Consider the following 24,860-nt stretch of genomic DNA (forward strand, 5'->3'; position numbering starts at 1 on the left):
TCAACACTAAAGTAATATCACAATAACATTCAGTGAAAAATCAATTTTTTCTTGCCTTGATATAATTCCTTCAGCGAATACAAAAACTATGAATACCCTACAAAAATATTTTCTGAAAAAAAAAAAAACTGGCAGTATGCTTTCACCTGTTTCTCCAGGCAGTTGATTTATACACTAGACTTTCAGTATATTAATAGTGAACTCCCTCCCATGAAAAATGGACCTTGCTGTTGGTAGGGAGGCTTGCTTGCCTCAGCGATACAGATAGCCGAACCGTAGGTGCAATCACAACAGAGGGGTATCTGTTGAGAGGCCAGACAAATGTGTGGCTCCTGAAGAGGGGCAGCAGCCTTTTCAGTATTCTGGATGATTGACTGATATGGCCTTGTAACACTAACCGAAACGGCCTTGCTGTGCTGGTACTGCGAACAGATCAAAGCAATGGGAAACTACGGCCATAATTTTTCCTGAGGGCATGCAGCTTTACTGTATGATTAAGTGATGATGGCGTCCTCTTGGGTAAAATATTCCGGAGGTAAAATAGTCCCCCATTCGGATCTCCGGGCGGGGACTACTTAAGAGGATGTCGTTATCAGGAGAAAGAAAACTGGCGTTCTACGGATCGGAGCGTGGAATGTCAGATCCCTTAATCGGGCAGGTGGGTTAGAAAATTTAAAAAGGAAAATGGATAGGTTAAAGTTAGATATAGTGGGAATTAGTGAAGTTCGGTGGCAGGAGGAACAAGACTTTTGGTCAGGTGAATACAGGGTTATAAATACAAAATCAAATAGGGGTAATGCAGGAGTAGGTTTAATAATGAATAGGAAAATAGGAATGCGGGTAAGCTACTACAAACAGCATAGTGAACGCATTATTGTAGCCAAGATTGATACGAAGCCCACGCCTACCACAGTAGTACAAGTTTATATGCCAACTAGCTCTGCAGATGATGAAGAAATTGATGAAATGTATGATGAGATAAAGGAAATTATTCAGATAGTGAAAGGAGACGAAAATTTAATAGTCATGGGTGACTGGAATTCAATAGTAGGAAAAGAGGGAGAAGGAAATGTAGTAGGTGAATATGGATTGGGGGGAAGAATGAAAGAGGAAGCCACCTGGTAGAATTTTGCACGGAGCATAACTTAATCATAGCTAACACTTGGTTCAAGAATCATAAAAGAAGGTTGTATACATGGAAGAAGCCTGGAGATACTAGAAGGTTTCAGGTAGATTATATAATGGTAAGACAGATATTTAGGAACCAGGTTTTAAATTGTAAGACATTTCCAGGGGCTGATGTGGACTCTGACCACAATCTATTGGTTATGAACTGTAGATTAAAACTGAAGAAACTGCAAAAAGGTGGGAATTTAAGGAGATGGGACCTGGATAAAGTGAAAGAACCAGAGGTTGTACAGAGTTTCAGTGAGGGCGTAAGGGAACAATTGACAGGAATGGGGGAAAGAAATACAGTAGAAGAAGAATGGGTAGCTTTGAGGAATGAAATAGTGAAGGCAGCACAGGATCAAGTAGGTAAAAAGATGAGGGCTAGTAGAAATCCTCGGGTAACAGAAGAAATATTGAATTTAATTGATGAAAGGAGAAAATATAAAATTGCAGTAAATGAAGCAGGCAAAAAGGAATACAAACGTCTCAAAAATGAGATCGGCAGGAAGTGCAAAATGGCTAAGCAGGGATGGCTAGAGGACAAATGTAAGGATGTAGAGGCTTATCTCACTAGAGGTAAGATAGATACTGCCTACAGGAAAATTAAAGAGACCTTTGGAGAAAAGAGAACCACTTGTATGAATATCAAGAGCTAAGATGGAAACTGAGTCCTAACCAAAGAAGGGAAAGCAGAAAGGTGGAAGGAGTATATAGAGGGTCTATACAAGGGCGATGTACTTGAGGACAATATTACAGAAATAGAAGAGAATGTAGATGAAGATGAAATGGGAGGTACGATACTGTGAGAAGAGTTTGACAGAGCACTGTAAGACCTGAGCCAAAACAAGGCCCCGGGAGTAGACAACATTCCATTAGAACTATTGACGGTCTTGGGAGAGCCAGTCCTGTCAAAACTCTACCATCTGGTGAGCAAGATGTATGAGACAGGTGAAGTACCCACAGACTTCAAGAAGAATAGAATAATTCCAATCCCAAAGAAAGCAATTGTTGACAGATGTGAAAATTACCGAACTATCAGTTTAATATGTCACAGCTGCAAAATACTAACGTGAATTCTTTACAGACGAATGGAAAAACTGGTAGAAGCCAACCTCGGGGAAGATCACTTTGGATTCCGTAGAAATATTGGAACACGTGAGGCATTACTGAATGTACGACTTATCTTAGAAGAAAGATTAAGGAAAGGCAAACCTACGTTTCTAGCATTTGTAGACTTAGAAAAAGCTTTTGACAATGTTGACTGGAATACTCTCTTTCAAATTCTGAAGGTGGCAGGGGTAAAATAAATGGAGCGAAAGGCTATTTACAATTTGTATAGAAACCAGGTGGCAGTTATAAGAGTCAAGGGGCATGAAAGGGAAGCAGTGGTTGGGAAGGGAGTGAGAAAGGGTTGTAGCCTCTCCCCGATGTTATTCAATCTGTATATTGAGCAAGCAGTAAAGGAAACAAAAGAAAAGTTCGGAGTAGGTATTAAAATCCATGGAGAAGAAATAAATACTTTGAGGTTCACCGATGACATTGTAATTCTGTCAGAGAGAGCAAAGGACTTGGAAGAGCAGTTGAATGGAATGGACAGTGTCTTGAAAGGGGGGTATAAGGTGAACATCAACAAAAGCAAAATGAGGATAGTGGAATGTAGTCGAATTAAATCGGGTGATGCTGAGGGAATTAGATTAGGAAATGAGACACTTAAAGTAGTAAAGGAGTTTTGCTCTTTGGGGAGCAAAATAACTGATGATGGTCGAAGTAGAGAGGATAGAAGATGTAGACTGGCAATGGCAAGGAAAGCATTTCTGAAGAAGAGAAATTTGTTAACATCGAGTATAGATTTAAATGTCAGGAAGTCGTTTCTGAAAGTATTTGTATGGAATGTAGCCATGTATGGAAGTGAAACATGGACGATAAGTAGTTTAGACAAGAAGAGAATAGAAGCTTTCAAAATGTGGTGCTACAGAAGAATGCTGAAGATTAGATGGGTAGATCACATAACTAATGAGGAGGTATTGAATAGAATTGGGGAGAAGAGGAGTTTGTGGCACAATTTGACTAGAAGAAGGGATCGGTTGGTAGGATATGTTCTGAGGCATCAAGGGATCACCAATTTGGTACTGGAGGGCAGCGTGGAGGGTAAAAATCGTAGAGGGAGACCAAGAGATGAATACAGTAAGCAGATTCAGAAGGATGTAGGTTGCAGTAGGTACTGGGAGATGAAGAAGCTGGCACAGTATAGAGTAGCATGCAGAACTGCATCAAACCAGTCTCAGGACTGAAGACCACAACAACAACAACAACAATTTTTATAATGTGCTGATCATTCCACTATTCTGTCCAGTGTTAAAACAAGCCAGAATCCAGTTCCCACATATCTAGTAGATTCTCTAAAGTCTGATTTAAACTAGTTGTCATTTGACAGATAGTGGACTATATGGATACCACTATCTATTAAACAATGCGAGCCTGGCACTATCAGCTCTGCATTGCCAATTCCACTGCACTGCCTACAGCACTGTATCATTCAGTCATCTGTGAGGCATTGTTATAAGGTATTTGGGTGACTTTTAGCTTCACATGCCTTACAATGTGTCATAAAAGTAGTCAAAAGAGGGGCAGACTGAGGCTGCTCACTCCCAAGAAGTTTTCAAAAAGTATCAGACATGATGTGAATACACTGTCAGTCTCATGAATTCGTTTATTATGTAAAAGCAAATTCTGAGGGAGAGGGAGAAGAGGGAGAGGGAGAAGGGGAGGGCGAAAAGAGGGAGGGGGAAAAGAGGGAGAGGGAGGGGGGTGCAGGAGCACCTCTCATTCCTTTGGATGAAGTAATGACACCAACTGCAGATGCTCTACTAATCAGCAAATGGTCAGTCAGAAGGACGTGCAAGTAGAAATTAGTGAAAGAAGAATCAAACGAGGAACCTGAATTGGTGACACCAGGTAAGAAGAGGCGCCTAAAGGAAAGGGTCACATATATCTACTTTTTTCAGAAGATGGGATTCATCATGAAATATATTACTCGAGGAAGGAGTATCTAACACTCAAAACGCTATAAGCTACCCTTCTAGCGGCGAATCTGTTTCAGGATAGCAATTCACCCTCGATATAAGTATCAAAAAAGCTAGGATTCCGTTATACATCTATTCCTGGCCGCAAGTTACTAATGGAATGTCAAGATATTGCAGCCTGATAATTCTGCTTTCTTAGGGTATTAGTAGGGATAAATTTTGATATCACCAACCCTGATGAAACACGAGGGAATGCAGGACACAGTTTAAAAAAAGTGGTAGTATGGCAGCTCCAACCAGCAGAGGAAAAAAATAACTGTAGCACATGCCAGAAAATCGAAAGATTTCATTCCTAATTGTCTACTCTTATTCATTTCAAACAAGACCTATGACTACAATGAAGAAATCAATTACAATACTTTTGTGAGATTGTTTGATGACACTGTGTTTCAAAACTTAACAAAACAACTCTAGAACTGTTATGGATAACTCTTCATATCATTTCGTTATACAAGATTAGGTGCCCACATAGGCAATGACATTGTTTGCTGGGCAGAGAAACATAAAATATAGTTTAGCAGTAACATGACAAGGGCAGATTTATTAGAACATGTGTTGAAACACCAGCCAAAAGATCTAGTTTACCTTGCAGGTGAAACAGCAAAAAAATACACAGGCATAAAGTGCTCAGATTACCTCCCTACCATTGCCATTTCAACACTATAGAACTCATTTGGGCTCAAGTTAAATGTCATACTGCTACAGAAATTTTTTTAAAAAATGCTGACTGAAGTAGAACACCTTTTGAAGCAAGCAGCTGAAAAAGTGACACCAGAAGGCTGTCAAAGCTTAGTGAAACATATGACACGAGTGACACAGGTAGCATGGAATAATGACAGTGTTTTACAACAGTGCATGAAAGACTTGATAATACTTGACACTATGAGCAATGACACTGGTAGTTTTGCTGACTTTGACTCTAAACTGAGCACTTTTTCCCATTGTCTAATTAGTGTATAGTTTAGTCTGGTTTTTTTTTTTTTTATCAGTTGCTTGTTCTTGTCGTGATACTAAGAAATCCCATTCATCTGGCTCCCATCCTCTTCTTATGGTAACTTAGATCGCATTTTAAACCAACATGTTACTTCAATGTGTGTAACAGGTTTTGGGAATTGCAGTGATACGAAGGAGAGTTTTCCAGGTGCAAAAATAACCAACATACCACTGGTCCTAATTAATATTACACAAAGATTTTTGACATGCTTAGAGGGCCTACTGAGGGTGGTACTATACATAAATTTCAGAGTTTTTACATTATTCTAGTAAGAGAGAGAGAGAGAGAGAGAGAGAGAGAGAGAGAGAGAGAGAGAGAAAGAGAGAGAATCATACAGACAGACAGAGAGAGAGAGAGAGAGAGAGAGAGAGAGAGAGAGAGAGAGAGAGAGAGAGTTTAAACTTCATACTTGTTACATGTTAAATATTGACACAACTGAATAAAAATGCCATTTTCAGAAGTTTATATTTAGGCAATATAATGCAATACAAAAATTTTAAAGTATTTGTTGCCAAACGAGGCATCTAGTAATCAACCAACAAAAAAGTACTCCTTTGAGATCAACAGTTTTTGAGATAAGACGTGATACGTTTGAAAATGTTTGCGAATGGGAAAATTTAATCTGTTTCAAGAATATTAATGTCAGTCTTGCCCTAATTAAAATTAAGAACAATATTATGAAAAGAATAGTTGCTACTCACCATACAGCAGAGGTGCTAAGTCGCAGATAGGCACAACAAAAAGACTTTTGGAAAATGAGCTTTTGGCTAACAAGCACCATCTGCTGGTAGCCACCACAGCACAAGGCTCTCTGCACTGATAAAAAATTGCTTTAAAGCCTCTGTCTTTGACAAAAATCAAGTACAAAATCTCAAATTTAAATTTGATATAGATCTCTGTAGTGTCTCTCAGCATGCCTAAAATCTGATCATTTTTAACTGTGGAAAATCCAGGATGGTATGTAACAATATTATGAAAAGGATAGTTGCTACTCACCATATAACGGAAATGCTGAATCACAGATAGGGACAATAAAAAGACTGTCAGAAAATGAGCTTTCAGCCAACAAGGCCTTCATCGAAAAAAAAAACACGCGCACACAAATACAACTCACACACAAATTATTCATCACATAGCAGAGCTTTAAAGCAATTTTCTATCCGTGCAGAGAGTATGCCAACTACCTGCAGATGATACTTGACGCAGCAACACTACGAATTTCGACCTTAAATGTCAGGTGCCAACTAATTTAAATCAGACTATAGTTTTCCCAAATTGCCATATCCACTGTTGTGTGCTGCACTCAGAGGCACCATATCACACAATGGCCTCTGACACCAAAAACCTCCTTTCCCCCAGAAAAGCAATGATGTGGTCATGAAGAGCCTGCTGATAATGAGGTATGGTTCACGAATTAAGTGGTTGCTCTCAAAGTTATGTGCTTTATCTGTAAGAATCTGAATTCTGTACTATCATTTGGTACTAAAAATGAATGATATGCCAGAGAGCTTGAAGGCAGTATGTAGTGTTTCCAACAATGTGAAGTTATATGGTTTGAGTATCAATGAATCATTTTTTAATTGTGTTTAATGTTCTGCTATAAAAGTAACATTCTACAGTTTCCCAAAAAAGTAAAAAGGGTATGTTATTCGAAACACTAGCATTAAGGGTCACTGATCACAAAATAACATTCTTTTGCAGTCTTAAAATAACTTACTTTCGATCACTGATCCTATAACTGACTTAAATTCGAGTATGTTGTATTGTTTGACTTTTGTGACTATGGCTTCTATACTTTCAAGAAATCAGGGACTCTGCTTCAGGGTAATTTCAAATCAGTAGATTAATGACACCAAAAGTGACTTGTTTTATATTCTATCACATACATCATTGCATCTGTCATCAGAAATCATCTGTACAGATTTTGGCAAATAACCTAGACTCTAGCTGGTCACTGCAGTGAGTAATCGACATGATCAGATCACCAACTCAACAATAAAATGTCACATAACTCAAGTCAAGCACTCTACACTGTAAGTGATGGCAGTTCACAGAGGGTGTATTTAAAGAGAATGTTGCTGGATGTTCCAGAGCTCTAGTGGGTAAAGCAGCACTGAAACAAACAATTTAAGTGGAAAGTCTACTCATTCTCCAACATTTTTATTGTGTATTTCATCCATCTTCTGAAGTACATGAATAAGCAAAGCACAGTCATGAGTTTTTTCCAAAAGTATGTTCATAACGGAGGTTTTGGTTAGCTGGCCACCTCTGAGCACTTCACCCTCCAGATCCCTCCAGTGCATCCACAGATACAGTCATTCCCATACTAGTGCAATGATCAACTACAATACATAGTGCCTGCTTCTGGTAATCATTTTGACAAGTATGAAGGTTTCCTCTAGAGGGCCCAAGAGCTATGCAGGTGCCCATGACTGTGCCACAGATTTGTTTTTATACTTTTCCCTGAAAGGACAAGTAGTCACATGTGAGGATGTAGTTGGTAAGGTGTATGAGGAATGAGATAGCAGTTTGAAGCTGGAATGAGGTACCTCCACGTCTCCTCCATGGTGTGGCGCACCTCAGCGATTCCGGAACCTGTGAGTCAAATGCCTAGTCTGTGCACCTGCCAACCCTCCCTACTGCATTCTTACACTGTACATTAGTTGCCTCTCTCAAAGCCACACGCAAACTATCCTGAACCCCCATACTGCTTGCTGCCTCTACCTTTCTCCCCCCCCCCCCCCCCCAACTCTTAACTTTTTCCCTCTACCCACCCACCCAACATGACCCCCACCCCAATTTCCTGCCAAACTGCACACCTGGCATTATATGTTCAGCTGGTGTGCTGGGGGGGGGGGGGGGAGAGGGGGGGGGGGGGGAACTTGCGTACTTCACCTCTTCAAAGGATTTCTACTGAAAGCCAGCAAATTTTTCATTTTCTTTTGTGTGTGCCTCTTGATGACACAGCATTTCTGCTATTCAATGAGTGGTCTCCTTTACTCCTACTTTATTTATTTTGATAGCTATTTAGTGCAGAAGTATAGGGTGCTCTGTGGCTAGTAACAACAGTGACTCAAAATTTCAGTACACAGATATCAATGTTAGTAATGTGGTACATGCCAAAAGAAATTTTATTGGTACATGACTCAAAAAATTTTAATAAAGACAATAAATATTTGTGTTTACCTGATATCAGGCAATTCAAATGCCCCACACATCTATCATTATTAGCTTACATTAAAATTAATGGTAAAGGGGTTGAGCTGATATATGACTAGCCTCAAAACAGATCCTGTACATGCAGAATTTTCCATAATATACAAAAATTTGGCAGGATGAGCCATATAAGGGAACATAAATAGCAATTTATATGACCTCACTCAGAAATCTATCAAATTACACATTTTTAAAAACCTGAAAATTATTGGGTGAGATGGAGAAAACAAATGTCATTGTTAACTTTTGATTTTTTTCTGGCAGTTTTACCAAACACAAAATCTTAAAAAAACTTTTCAGAGATTCTTTCAGTCGAGTAGATTAGCATTACCAGAAGACATACCTACACCTGCTCCTCCTGGCAACCGAAACTGGTTACCCACAAAACTTATGAGTATTGAAAATTGAATTTGACAACAGGAAACTACTTGGTATAAACTTGGCTATTTCACGAATTACTGTACATGTAGCAAAAAAAAGTTGACTCAGCACACCGTAACGACGAAGAGCTTTGTTTGTCTGCTTTTAGTTTCTACAATTAGCTGAAACAATATTTGGGAAATCCAGAAGGCTGTCAACATTCAGAGATGTTGCATCTTTATTCAGACTGTCTTCAGTGTGGATAGATTGAAATTAGTATGGATACTGATAGCCTAAAAGATGCTGTTAGTAGGAGACAATTGGGAATTAAATCTGAAATGAACTGCATGCCACTATTCAGAAAACGTGAATCTAGCTCAGCTTTATTAACAATCTCTCCTTACTTTACTTTACTACTAGTTTCGACAATTTACACAGGTTACCAAAATGAGAATATTACTCCATGGAGCATTCTTTTGCTATTTTAGTGTTACTTCTGCTCAGTGCCTGACAACACCTCACCTCACTAGTATGGACCTCACAAGTATGTTTCATGGTGCAAGATGTTTAGATCTACTCAAAAAACATGTGAGCTTCTTCCAGCTCTTAGTGTAGTTGAGACTTGGCACCATCACAATAAATGTTTAGAAACTCCATATCGCTCGCTGATTTTCTGGTGGGACCCAGCTAAATTCACTTGATGTTCTTATAAACTCAGTGAAATACTCTTGAACAGTTCATACATAAGATGCACCACTGAGATTTTATATTTAATTTTGTGACCCAAATCACATGGAACAATTTTTTCGCTGTTAAATGAGCATGGTAGTCTTACAATCAGTCATGTATTTCACCATACCAGAAGTGATGAACCTGTTTGATGGTGAGATCCACCATAAACTGCATACTTTTTACCAAGAACTGTACTGAGGATCAAGACGGCTCACTGATGAACTTCTTGGTGAATACACTATGAAAGGATTATTGAAACTGTAAATATGAATATTGGTGGCAGATTAATACATTACTGAGAGGGTAATAAAGTTTTCATAATATACTACTAAACTGTGAAATACTGGTGTATCATTATATGGATTCAACATGTTAAAAGCACAGCAGCTTGAAAAGGAGCACCACTTCAGTAAAGATGACAAGTATTAGGCAAAAGTCTAGATCAGGACCAGTGGCAGTCATGGCAGTGTTTCCCTACTGCTCACAGGTTGGCACAGTCACTGGCAGGATACTTCCACGTAACCAATAAGTTGTGAAAAAAAAGAGGCAATGAATTTCTAGGGCCAAACCATAAACTATTCTCTCCTTCATTCTTGTCACAAACATTTGACTTTTTTCCCAGATAGGTCAAGAATTATGAGGTTGTGGTTAGGTCAGAACCTAATAGCATACTTTCAACTGCAGCAGCTCAGTATCTGTGACAAGCACTATTACAAATTTCACTGTGTCCACTCATGTCACAAATATTCACCTATTTTTTCCCAAATGTGTTGTGATTTCCAAGGGTATAGTTAGGCAGTGTGCACAGATTAAATTTACACTGCAGTGCCAAAGAAAATGGTATAGGCATGAGTATTCAAATACAGAGATATGTAAACAGGCAAAATATGGCGCTGTGGTTGGTAACGCCTATATAAGACAGCAAGTCTCTGGTGCAGTTGTTAGATTGGTTACTGCTGCTAAAATGGCAAGTTATCAAGATTTAAGTGAGTTTGAACGTGGTGTTATAGTCGGTACACAAGCAATGGGACACAGCATTTCCAAGGTAGCGATGAAGTGGGGATCTTCCCATACGACCATTCACGAGCATACAGTGAATATCAAGAATACGGTAAAACATCGAATCTCAGACATCGCTGCAGCCAGAAAAAGATCCTGAAAGAACAGGACCAAGAGAATCATTCAATGTGGTAGAAATGCAATCCTTCTGCAAATTGCTGCAGATTTCAATGCTGGGCCATCAACAAATGTCAGCATGTGAACCATTCAATGAAATATCATCAATATGGGCTTTCGGAGCCAAAGGCCACTCATGTGACTGCACGACACAAAGCTTTATGCCTTGTCTGGATCCGTCAACTTTAACAATGGACTGTTGATCATTGGATACATGTTGCCTGGTCAGACAAGTCTCGTTTCAAACTGTATCGAGGGCATGTTAACGGGTATGAGACAACCTCTTGTATCCATTGACCCTGCATGTTAGCAGGTGACTATTCAAGCTGGTGGAGGCTCAGTAATGGTGTGGGGCATGTGAAATTGGAGAGATATGGGGCCCTGATATGTCTAGATACGACTCTGACAGTTTACATGTACGTAAGCATACTGCCTGATCATCTGCCTCCATTCATGTCCATTGTGCATTCCAACAGACTTGGGCAATTCCAGCAGTACAATGAGACATACCACACATCCAGAACTGCTACAGAGTGGCTCCAGGAACACTCTTCTGAGTTTAAACACTTCCGCTGGCCACCAAACTCCCCATACATGAACATTATTGAGCATATCTAAGATGCCTTGCAACGTGCTGTTCAGAAGAGATCCCCTTCATACTCTTACGGATTTATGGACAGTCCTGCAGAATTCATGGTGTCAATTCCCTCCAGCACTACTTCAGACATTAGTCAAGTCCATGTCATGTCGCAGCACTTCTACGCGCTTGCAGGGTCCCTACATAATATTAGGGAGGTGTACCAGTTTCTTTGGCTCTTCAGTGTATAGTCTTCACTGTCACATACGAGTGACTTTTTCCTGAACACATCATGAATTACGAGGTTGTGGTTAGGTTACGATGTGACAGTTCAGTTGTGAGTTGGCAAAACCAACAAATGTGAAAACTACAAAACCTTGTTTTTGTTTTGGTGACCAATAAATCTGTAGCTTAGCCCAAGGCTTAGGTTAGATTGGAATACGACAGAGTTAATTATATAAATTAAATATCATTGTTGTCACATATTTTTTTATCTCCTGAAGATGTCGTGAATTAAAATATTGTGATTAGGTTGGGACCTAACAGCTCAACTTAAACTGATAATCTTCAATTACAAAATATTTGCCCGTTTCTTCTGAATTGTTATGGTTTTGAAAGCTATGATATACTGATGTGAGAACATGACACTATACCTTTGAAACACATCTGTCCCATGCTCTCTCAATGGCTGTATAGACCCAGCATATGGCACACCCTCCTTATTTCACCAACATACCTCATAGCAAGCTCGACAACACTGCAGTATGTAAAACACTTCAGTATGGCTCTGGAGCTTATCTAGAGTTTTACCCAGGTATTAACACACAATAGTCCTAGATGAAGCAGATATGGACACTAAAAGGAACCAGCTGTGGAAACTGATTCAGAAAACATCCCAGTATTCTTCTTGAGCGAATTAGAGAAACTATGCAAAACATCAATGCAAAATCAGCATTTCAACATTTTTAATCAGAGTCCATGAAGTTACCACCATGCATCTTCGCTTCGTGAATACTGAGCCAACTACCAATATGTGTAATTTTATTAAATGCAGATCCAGCAGGAACCAGTTTAAGTGAAGCTTAGTTGTACAAATTCCATTCATTTTATTAAAATAGGCTTTTCACAACTACCCTTTAAAGTTGCTGTTACAACACGCTTATTTGTAACCATTGCGAATCAAAATTGTAATGGCATACGAAGTGAGTATGACATTAAAGAGTAGTCTGGTGCAGAAAAACCTCTCACAATAAATCTACTGACATAAATTAATGAAAAGGTGTCTGAAACTGCATGACTGGAACACAACATTGCATATAAGTGAAATCTGGATACAATGGTAAAGATGAAACAGGAAGAATTTGAAATAAGAGTGCTAACTAAGACGGTTATAATGTCGCAACTTCATAAAGAACATAATGGAAGGGAGTTCTAGACAAAAAGGCAACAAAAGGCACCAACAGGAAGCAATTACGAGAGAAAAGTACAGTGGAGTGAGATGCATGGGTTTGCCGGAAACAATGTTATGAACCCAAAGGAAACCTACATCTGCATTGCTGGATAGGGATTTGTCCCAGGGCTACTGTGCCAGCTAGCCCTGAGGAGGAAATAAAAATTTCAAAGAAAATAAGAAGATTATCACATGAAAACTAGAACAATAACTTCATATATTTATGTTTGTTCATTCACAGAACACAGTTTCAAAAATCCCTACGGGTTTTACTTCCAAATATCTTCTAAGGTGGATAGCATGTTGTAAATAGTAAGGAATACTTCAACTAAAACAATTTTGTTAAGAGTTCATAGTGAGTCAAAGAACTGAGGAAGCAAGGGTCAACACACTGATCCAGACACAGGTCTTTCTTGAAAACCACATGACAGTCTGTCACATTCCTATAGACGACACATGTAAAATTTCAAATGGTACAGTTAAGGTCCATAAAGAAGATAAATTCCACATGAGTCCACAGTCATATTTGTATTTCTTATACTCAGATGGTCCTCTCTCGACGAGAGACTGCGGAGACAGTTTCATCAAGCTACGTAGGACAGCATAGCACAGGACAAGGCTGTGCAATGGGATGCAGGTTGCGCATATAGCCACAAACCACTTATTGGACATGGTCACAGCTGGAGGAGGCATAACTATTTCCTTGTTGGTGTAACAGATGCAAGCATTTTATACCAATAAAAATCATTTTTCAGTTTATATACAGCAACAGTTGATCCAAACTACAAGGCTACTACAATGAATTTTGGCACAGTGAGTCAATTATATGATGGAAATGTATTCAGAAAATAATAAATAACAAATGATGTAGCTGAATTACCTGTATCAGATCAAGTAAATGGTTAAGTAGAAATAATAACTTATGTTCTAATGGGAGATGAGGCACTTCCAGAGCTTGAAAATGTAATGCAATATTTCACACTAGTATGGTCGTGAAGTATTCGATTGCAAAATGCACTTTTGGGCAACTGGTAAATTATTTTCAAATAATCAGAAAACCTTTTGAAAATGAAACAGAGTCTGTGGCCTAAGGGATAAAACATACCAAAACTGCATTAGAGTAGTCTCTTTTGAAGATGTACAAGTTCAAAATTGCCCAAATATCAAGAAAAATTTTATAGAGTAAAATTTTCCCCCAATTCTCTCCAGAAGCATCCACTTCTGAAAGCTAAATTTCGCAGATTCACAATGAAATAAATATAGAATAAACTAGTAAAAGCAATGCTTTCTCTGACAATTACTTCATTTCATAATTCTACCTGAACTTTTTTTACATCCTCACTACAAAATGCCGACAGACTTGAACTCTAGTGGCTCCTAATGACTAATATTGAGGTCTAAGAATTTGTAGAATTGCCTGTAACATGAATAGTTAGGTACTCACAAAATATGAACACAATCTGATTGGTAAGGTGAGGATAATTTATGAATTGGACCACTTGACATGGAATGACCTAATGCTACAATCCTGGCACTGGCAGTATTGCAATACAGAAGATTGCAAGATTCTTTCCTATAGCAAGAACAGAGTTAGAACTTGAGATTACTTCCTGAACAGAAAGTGGGAGAAGGCACTGGAGATGGATAGACAACTACAAACAAGGTTGATGTCCAGACCATTATCACTTTCAGATAACATAAGTCTGAGTGTCAGTGTCATGCCCATTTGAGGCAAAGCTATGGTTCAGAAGGAGGAAGGACAAGGCTGTGTTCTAGTTAAGGAACTATCCCAGAATCTGCCGGCAACAGTGAAAGAAAACCATAACAAATATACAATATAATGTCACAGGGATTGTTTCTTTCTGCATATAAGGAGAAAACTGCTAAGTTACGAGCTGTAAAAGGACTACATTGAAATGAGATTTTCATTTATTTTTTTCTTGGATGCCTTCACCAATGAATGGTGCAGAGGAAACAACATGTAAGATTACATGTTCATCATTTACTCTACTTTACAACTAAGTATAGCATTTCTGCCAACAAAATATTGTTAAATAAATCTGAATTTAAAAAAATAATAGCACTTACTGAACAAACGTCTGAGATTGACTGTAAGAAGTCTTCAAAAGTGGCATATCCAAACTTTCTATATGGAACAAATTTGCCCTCTACTCTTCGGAAATCATTTTGGAGCTCCTTTGGTGTCAATTTACTCCTTGATGACACCAGCACACTTCTCAGGACAGATTTCAAGTCTCCCAATTCTACGAGAGGTTGATACATGTTTCAACTAGAACATAAAATGCAAACAATCATAATACAGTTTCATCGATTCAAAAGTTTTTCACAAAAGGCAAAAAGGTAAACAATATACATTAGTACCCATAGTACCCATACCTGTCCTTTTTTCCCCCTAAGGTAAGTCTTTCCGCTCCCGGGATTGGAATGACTCCTTACCCTCTCCCTTAAAACCCACTTCCTTTCGTCTTCCCCTCTCCTTCCCTCTTTCCTGATGAGGCAACAGTTTGTTGCGAAAGCTTGAATTTTGTGTGTATGTTTGTGTTTGTTTGTGTGTCTATTGACCTGCCAGCGCTTTCGTTCGGTAAGTCACCTCATCTTTGTTTTTATATATAATTTTTCCCACGTGGAATGTTTCCTTCTATTATAATTAGTACCCATACATCATCATTTGCCTCTGTCAAAACAACACTTATCATCCAAGTAGCTCCTCAACTAACATCATGAGGCTAACAGGACCCCGTTCCATTGGAAAAATCCCTGGCGGTATTGAGGAATAAGCCCAGGTCCTCTGTGTGACAATAAGACGCACTACAGTGTCAGACTACATTTTAATGACAGTACATCCGATACCGTAGCAGCTGTTCTGACTTTGTAGCTAGAGAGTATAATCACCAGAAAAACAAACTTAAAAAACATATCACATGAGCAGATCAGCATTTCCCTCAAAAATACAATCTCTGGTGATGGACAATCGAACAAGAACAACTCAGACATCTGCATAACATCAGATTTTAATTTTTCCTGAAAGATGTTGACGTTTTCATTAGAACTGACTAAGTTACAAAGAAGGCAGTATGTTGAATGGCATGTCACCTTCAAGGTAATTGATGAATTGTGAATATAAATCACCTTTCGGTTTGCATCCTCGAATTTGCATTTTTAATTGTAATATATGTAATGTATTCGACAGAGATGAGCTCTTAGCTGAGAGTAATGACTGTTCTCTCATGCAAGACCCTTAGGCTCGGCATTCTTGTAAGTTTATTGCACCTAACTATATAAATAAACTAGTAGCCAGCAACATTTGTATAAAATACTAGATACACTACTAACTGAACTGTGAAAAGTTAAGATATAGACTTCCTTCATTGGAAAACATGAAAACAATATGGGCACAAATATTCCATTTACGTGTTATCACTTCCTCCCATAATACAAACTAGGATACTATAGAAAAGGAAGACTGGATTCAGTTAGGTAAATCAATAAATTAATAGCAGCATTTTCAAATCCACTTGGCATTCACCAAAGCAAATTACAGAAACCACATAAACTTACTTCTGAATAACCACGTGGTACTGCTTTGCACTTGTCTGAAATTGTCTGGGCCTTTTGGCCTTACTAAGTTTTGATTGGGACGTCAAATGCTGTTGCTGGGAATTTTGATGTGAGTTTTCATTTTACGTAAATTTTTATTAGTTGCCAGTGGTGAGTCTGGTGAAAGCTGCCATACCAAGATGGTGCTGCTTTCACATGAGCACATGTGAGCTGTCTGTGCTTTCTGCTGCCTGCAATATGGTGTTTATGGCACACAGTGGAACAGCTCCTCTATCACATTCGGCTCTCCAGCTTTCAGTTATTGGCAACCACGGTGGTGAGAGCCTGTAGACTTCCTCGTGGCTCATGCTGGATGGTCACTTTGCCATCTCAACCACTTCCCTGATTTTTCACTTTGCAGTGACAGTCTAACTGAACCATGGGCTTGTTTAAACTGTATGGATCTATCACACTTGTCTATATGTTCTGCCACTGTCAAGTTGGTATGCTGACTGAGCTGTATGTATCACTTGTGCCCTGCAATACATGGGTTGATGGGGCATACCATCTCATTAATACAGACTGCTCCACAATCACAGCTAAGCTTGTATAATTCTGTCATGTGAAGCCCGTTTACAGAGTGACAGCCAGGAAGTCTCTTACTGTAGTACATGGGTTTGGGTCCCCTTCGGCATAGACATGCTATCACGAATTCTTCCTGCATGTGGTACGTGGGCTCTTCCTGAGTACTCTTGATCTTACCCCTTGTTCCTATAGCCTTCTTTGTGATACTCTCATTATAGCCACAAGCAACAAAATAGTTCATATTTGCAATGTTCACCTATTAGGCTTTTGCTGTCGCTGATTTGGTATGCTTACGGTGCCCTATGTGGCAGCTGCTCTACCAAATTCAACTCCCCGATTCACAGTTACTGCCAACAATGATGGCAAGAACCTGAGACCTCCTCGAGGCTCATGCCAGATGGCACCTTTGCCATCTCAACTGCTTCCCTGATTTTTTTTCACTTTGTAGTAAGTGGCTGCCTAGCTAAAATGTGGACATGTTTAAATTCTGTTGATCCACCAAACTTGTCTACATGTTCTGTCATTGCAAAATTAGTATGCTCACCATGCTGTACGTACTGCTTGTGCTCAGCAATACGTGTGCTGATGGGACGTACCGTGTTATCAATACATGCTACTCCACAATTGCGGCTAAGCTTGTAGTTTGTTCACGAAGCGGAAGCCAGGAAGTCTCTCTATTTTGTTGTTACAACACTAGATTCGTTTCATCTCCCTTCAGTGTAGAATCTTTACCACCCTATCAGTATTGTCTCTTATGTGTGGTAGTTGGGCAGTTAGCTGTGGCAGCTCATCCTGAGTATTCTTGATCATATGCTTTGTTCCCACAACTTTCTTTGTGGTACTCTCATCGCAGGCATTAGCAATGATATAGTTCATAGTTTGCAATGTTCACTTGGCAGGCAGGCAGTACCACTGATACAGTAGGCTCTCATTAATAATCAGCAAGTTCTTTTGTTTTGGTTGGAGGTGAGCTGTGGAAAATAGGTGACTAGTTGTGCTATTTGGTTTCCTAAACACCATTGTATCTGAGTCTCCCTTTCACTTGAGGTGAGTGCTCATCAGGCACTGCTGCACAGGGTCACATATATCCAATGCAATGTTCACCTGCAGAATATTCCCTGTGCCCTCTATTGGAACAGGATGATTTGATACTGAAGCTCAAAATTAAGCCTTTGCGTGAGATGGACAGGCCTTTTAACTGCTCGATAAAATGCGCAGTGCCCCAAACATGTAACTGTATGTGACCAACCAGATGCCTCAATTTGTCCTTTAGTAGGAACCTCAAGGAACTGCTCACCCCTACTATATTCTGATACAGCCATCAGCCACGAAACATCATGGTATATTGATCAAGACTAAAAACTCAAAATCGGTATAGAAAATAAATAAAAATTGTGTGTGCATTGACTGATATAAACTTTATAGCTTTCAGAAATGTAGGTGAATTAATACTGTTGACAAAGGGCCATAATGGGTATTGATCCTTGGGTATCTTAGTTAGGCTATCCCAAAGATCTATGGTGTTGTTGGAACTTCAAGGAATATCATTCATGATGTGTCACTTGGTAATCTTGATACCCAAAGTAGAGGCTCTATACTTACCTTGCTAGTAGCATCACTATTAAGTTAGTAACATATAGACCTAATGATAGGGACCGCTGCGTTCTCTACGGCACACGTCACACCGGTCAGATTGCAGCACTATGTCTTTCAAGTTTATTTCTGGGCACCTTTAAGCATGCTTAATAACTTTGGGGATTACAGAAGTGTCCGATTCCATCTGATTGCTTTGACCCATGACGTCATCGATATGGTGGAAATGGCTATTCTAAGCATCTCCAATATGGCGTCTATGATGTCACTACATACACACCGCAACAAACACGAAAATACATATAAATAAGACAATAACATCTCTTTCAAAAAATACAATCAAACTAACAGGACAACAGTGGAAATTGAGGATTTTAGGGAGGGGACAAGCTAAGTATAGCCGTAAAAAAAAAGACACACCAAGATCCCAAAACACACAAAATTATGAACAAAAAAAAAAAAAAAATTACAAAAATGTGCAGGAATCGGTCACTTCCCTTGACCTATATAGGTCAACCGCATCTGACGATACCAAAACACCAATGCCAACAGCAAAAGCTACAAAAATTGGAATCAGACATTTCCCTTAACTTTGGCACAGTAAATGCCATCCCTCCAGTCAACAGTTCTCTTGCCTTAGTTTTTTTGCTGGATTTCTTTGAACAACAGCTGTTCTTCCCTATTCTCCACTTCCAGCAACGTTTTAATAATGTTGTTCAAATTAGTTAAAATATAAGCTACCGGTACTTTTTCCTATTCCTCTTTCGAGAAAGTTTTATTGTACGCCTACCTACAACTATTCTGTTGTTGGAGTTAGATCTGCATTAATTTTTCACCATCTTATATTCGAAAAGAGTTATTGTGTGTGAAGCAGAGAGTAAATTTCATTTTCCAATCATCTAATCGAACAAAAGATATGACATCATCAGCACTCGATCCCATTTAATTTGTTATTCCACATTGATAACTTCACCTAGTCTCTTCTTTCATTCCAATATTGCTATTTATTTCTCCTGCCATAAAATTTAGTGTGTAACCTATGCAGTTATCATACACTAGTTACAAACAGTGATCCTGAGTATCATCATTCTTGCTGAGAACTAAAACACACCCAGCACTTTTGCCAACGAGAAAACAATTTCATGTACACATTTCAAATTCCCGACATCAGAGAAAATGTATTCATATTGCATCTTTAAAATAAATGAGCTGTCATGTTGAATGATATAATAATGTCTGAAGGCAAATCCAACTCTACTAATCATCAAATGCAAACAAGGTTTTCACATAGTGGATAGCTTTCACAGTTCTACCACTCAACTTGGGCAACATGAAGAAAAAATTTGCAGTTTCTACAGCAGAGAAATGACACACTACTACCAGACTTGTTTTTCTTTTATTCCCACTGTCTTTTGCCCCTTAGATAGAGACCTCCACCTAGGAATAAGTATCATATCCACTATTAGCACATCACTTTTGCTACGAAATAGCAAATTACTGCTACACAAACAAAACCTTTTCCTATCTTGTCAGTGGATTAAAGGTGGTGAATGACAATTTTTGAGGCAAACTATTTTTTTTCTGTAGAGCCATAACTACATCTAATGCAATTAGTTAACATGTTCCATCTCACGAAACAACCAAATAAAAAAAACTATAAGTAAATAAGGTGCAAATCAGCTATAAATGAATATCACATCTGCACTAACAAAATTTAAGCCTACTGTGCAACAAATATATTGACTTTATTTTCTTTGAACCAGAAACATGTTATTACTATTTCTCATAACTGAGAAGAAAAGAGGGGTAAGAGAAATGTTCGATACGAGCCGTCCATATAACATACAAAATACGAAAATCGCAAGATATTGTTGATATTTATCATCAAAGGTATATAAAAATACTGACCGTATTTATTTTAAATACTCAAATACATGGATAGCATCACAATAACAAAAACACCATGTCTTCATCACACATAACCTAATCACCATCAAACACAACATGTCCAAAGAGTATGCAGAGAATCCACCTGTTGTTCAACCATGGAGGTATTCTTACCTCCATGTGTTCAACTTACCAAAGATATCTAAAGACGCACACTGCTTTTACAGCGCAGATAAATCGTACCGTGAAGACCACAAAACGATTGTCATCAGACACGCGAAACGTAAAACATACAGTACTATGAAATGCGGCAGCTTTCTAGAGAGATATCTAGAAATCACACTTGTTTATGGAAAATTAAGAACAAGAAGTACAGCAGTCGAGGAAAGTAGGCTGCTGCGAATAATTTTAAATGTGTACAACAGGTTACATTACGTAGGAAACTGAAAATCCCCAAATTCTCAGAAACGAACTAAAAAGTACCTCACCGACCAATTTATTATTTATTTATTTGTTCATCAATCTTCAAGCATTTGCTCCCATTTTATGCTGCCGAGAGTAATGTTAGAGAGGTATCATAAAGTATGACTGACATGTTAAGAAACGTACCTACAAATACCATGGCACTACTCAGAATTAAAGTACACAAATAAAACAAGGAACATGATAAAGCAACATGTTGGCATGTGATATATAAAGATTTTCCCACATGGTCGATGGTTAAATATGGAAGTAAGCATTGTTAAGTTACTAAGTTCCACAAAATAAAAGAATAGAGGACATACAAAAAAAATCCCAATGTGATTAATAGTAAAGTAAGAGCTGAAAATTATTCAGTTACTTGCATAATCACTATACACAACATACCAAAGGAGACAAAAGCCGATAGAAAGAAAGTGCAAACGAACAGAATTGTTAGTTATTTAGTGAATTAAATCTACTTCTGAAGAGTTTTCAGACTATTTAAGAAAGGTTTCTCTTTCAGCCATTATGGGTATTATTAAGGTTTTCTTTTAGGTAGGAAAGGCAGCTGTATATAAAAAGATATGGTACTGTCATTATTAGTAACTCTTTGAAATATGTCCTACATGATATGTCATTTTTGGTAATGCCAGAGATGCTCCTTAGAGCTTTCTTCTGCTGAATAAAAATTTTAGTTGCCCCTGGATAATTAATCCATAGAAGAACATAATAACTTAGAAGGCAATGGAATATGGCGTAATAGGATATAATTAGCAGTTTCTCAAAAACAAATGTGTGTAATTTTTCACTAAATAGATAACTCATTAAAGCTTCCCGGCTCAGTCAGAGATTTTTTCCGCTCAGGGACTGTGTGTTGTGTTGTACTAATCAGCATCATTTCATCCCCATCGACGCGCAAATCGCCGATGTGGCGTCCAATCGAAAGACTTGCACCCAGCGAACGGTCTACCCGATGGGAGGCACTAGTCACACGACATTTCCATTTTTTCCATTAAGGCTTTCGAAATATGAAGTCTATGTGACTGTCCCAACTTTATTTTGTATCTAGTTATACGCCAAGAAGTTTGGTAGAAGTGAACACAACATCAACATTGAACAAACTGAAACAAATATTTACAGTCTTTTCGTAGTTAGTAGTTAAGGCATTGGCTTCAAACCACATATTGGATAATGAGAAGAATTATTTACTTGGCTCCTTCCGTTTATTGATGCCCTTCCCAGAATTGATGAGAGTTGTTTCAACTGTTTAAGGCACAGATTTGAGTGGCATAGTGCAGAACAGCTCTAGTAACATTCAGAAACTCTGACTTTTGACCATTGTTGCTTACAAATTTGTTTCCTGTTACTTAGATAGGATTTAATGAGGGCTCTTCCCGGTCCCTAATGACGTAACGCCATAGTTTCTACAATAATGTTCTGTGACGTACATAATAAAATGTATTGCTCATGTCCACTGTTGTGGCTTCAGCAGATATTTTGGACTGACTAGAGGATTCCGCAATACACAAAATATATTTAATAGTTTTTAGATATTCATAACTGAGACCTAAAACCACATTGAGACTTATTCGATGTATTTTCTTTGACAAATGCATGGAAATCTTGCATCGAGATATTTTTGAGAAAATTGGTGCCAGAGAAATTGGACAATATTTATTAGAGCAGGATTTATCATCCTTTTGTATAATGGAATTACTATTGTGTCTTTTTAGATGTTCTGGAAAAATAACAAGTATCCAGTTTATAAAAGTGTAGGAGTGGAGTGATCTAAAGTCCATTATTTTTTTAATCACAAAATTTGAGAGAACATAAATATATTCTGGTCCGTGACAATTTTATTTTTCTACTGGTTTAATTACATCACATAGTTCCACTTTTTTCCAATTATAAGTTGGCACAGTAACAACCAAATTTTGTTGAAACTAAAGCAGATTGTTAATTGGCTTACGTTGCAGGTTTCAAACTCTTCAGATGAGGAATCAGTATTTGCAGCATCGATTAAAAAAAAGAGGTTAAATTCATCGGGAATGTATTAACATCATTTGTAACTTTTACGCAACATCTACTTGTACCTAATCTGCCTTTACGACGCTCCATGCAGCTCATATTGTTGCAGAAGCAGGTGAGTAGCAGCATGTGTAGTGGCTATGATAGTAAAGTCTCGCATAGAAGGCGGTGAATTCAAAACTCACCTGCACTGTACAATTTTAATTTCTGTATTCGGTTCAAGTACATTCTAGAAGTATCCACAAATGTCAACAATCACTGTACCGGGATGTTCATTAAACCTTCGTTAAGTGAAGTTAGTGATCGCCATTCATCTACTTACACATTTCTTCTTTATGACATTATTCTGGTGAGGACGCTGGGTATTGGATTGATAGCGCACATTATCTACGACACAGTGGGTCCCACCCCACTACGATAGAGACGACGTTTATGTGGCGAGAAACCCGAGTTCAAGCCATATGCAACAGATCGCAATCTATCGGAGATAGAAGAAGAAGAGGATGTTACGATGTCAGCAACAGTGTGCCACCACATGAGACATCTTTACGGATTCTCTGGTGATGATGGCCAGGATCCAAACAAGTGGCTGAATGTATAGGAGCGTACAGCCAAATTTAACAAATGGGATGACACTGTGTGTTTGGCTAATGTGGTTTTGTGCTTGAATGGCACTAACAAGCAACGGTATGAGAACAATTAGGACACGCTCACATGCTGGGAAGTATTCCAGGCGGGTCTGCGAAAGTATTTCGGCGACACACAATGACTGAAGTGCAAGGCTGAAGATAAATTAAAATGTAGGGCACAGCGTCCAGTAGAAACTACAGCATCCTACATTCAAGACGTCTTTGAACTGTGTAAAATAGTGGATCCTAGAAAGAAGGAGGAAGATAAGGTTGCACATCTCATGAAGGATGTTGTTGAGGAGATGTATCAAGCCCTACTCCTGAAGGAGGTTTCGACAGCAGACGACTTCATAAAATCGCATATCGAGACAATGCATCAAAAAAGAATTACACGCAAATAGATTGAACGGCTTCCAAACTTCGTATCGATGTCTATGATGGAGGAAGCAACTGATTCGGAAGTGTTCTTCGTCAGATAGGGAGAGATGAAGTTCAGAAGGCACCTGGATTGCACGGCGAGCAAAAAACCGAGACTCTTCAAGAGGTCATAAGAGAGGAAGTGAAACAGACATTGAACCCAATCTCTCGTCCTTCATTTTCCTTTAAAATGGTGAATTCTTCGAGACCCAGACAGAGTTACGTTCCTACAATGCCGCATGAGGAACCTGTTTGGGCACCAAGGAAGACTGATGTCTGGAGGAGCCAGGATAACCAACTAGTATGTTTTCACTGTGGACAACCGGAACATGTGATGTACTATTGCTGAGAAAGGCGGCGTATATTTGATGACGCCCGCGCCAGTAGACAGCAGACCGATCTCAGCCAACGCCAACTCCAGGACGATGAAGATGAACTAGACGTTGTGGGTGCAGGACGACGTAGGTCACCGTAGCCGCAAGCTAGACACTAGAGAGGACGCTCCTCAAGACGCCGACCAAGGTATCCATCGCCGCCCAGAAGCTCCAACCGATGACCCAGCCGCCACAACCTGGAAGACTAAAGGGTGCGATCTTCCGAGGAGGCGAGGCCGCCGAAGAGGAAAATCCTCTGCCATCGATCACTACAAAAATTATAGGAAACTACGTCGATGTCTTCATGGATGGTCGATCAGCCCAAGCTCTTGTACACTCTGTAGCATCATATTCAGTCATTTCGGAGAAGTACCGTCGCCAGTTGCAGAAAACTGTCTTCGACGAGAACAAAACATCTCTGCTGAAGGTGGCTAATGGGAAATATGTAAAACCTACAGGAAGATGTACCATTCATTTGGGTATAAGTGGTCATACACAGCAATGAGAATTCATTGTCTTACAAGAGTGTAGTCATGGCGTCATTCTCGGATGGGACTTTTTGAAAGCTT

At 38.9% G+C, this 24,860-nt stretch overlaps 1 protein-coding gene across 2 annotated transcripts in view; it reads right to left on the reverse strand.

Moving 5' to 3' along the window:
• The window catches only part of LOC124794856, a 130,758-nt gene extending 110,219 nt beyond the window's left edge, over positions 1 to 20,539 (reverse strand). Inside the window, exons 1-2 of one of the 2 annotated variants that reach the window (XM_047258522.1) lie at positions 20,403 to 20,539; positions 14,847 to 15,048 (exon numbers count right to left, since the gene is read on the reverse strand). In XM_047258522.1, coding sequence (XP_047114478.1) covers positions 14,847 to 15,041 — 195 coding nt within the window. In that variant the 5' untranslated portion in view covers positions 15,042 to 15,048; positions 20,403 to 20,539. Of the gene's footprint in view, positions 1 to 14,846; positions 15,049 to 20,402 lie in introns of those variants that run through there. The other variant, XM_047258525.1, reaches the window with a different exon arrangement.
• Between the last annotated feature and the right edge of the window lie 4,321 nt (positions 20,540 to 24,860).

The sequence above is a fragment of the Schistocerca piceifrons genome, chromosome 4 (assembly GCF_021461385.2).
Source record: "Schistocerca piceifrons isolate TAMUIC-IGC-003096 chromosome 4, iqSchPice1.1, whole genome shotgun sequence".
Taxonomy (NCBI): Eukaryota; Metazoa; Arthropoda; class Insecta; order Orthoptera; family Acrididae; genus Schistocerca; species Schistocerca piceifrons.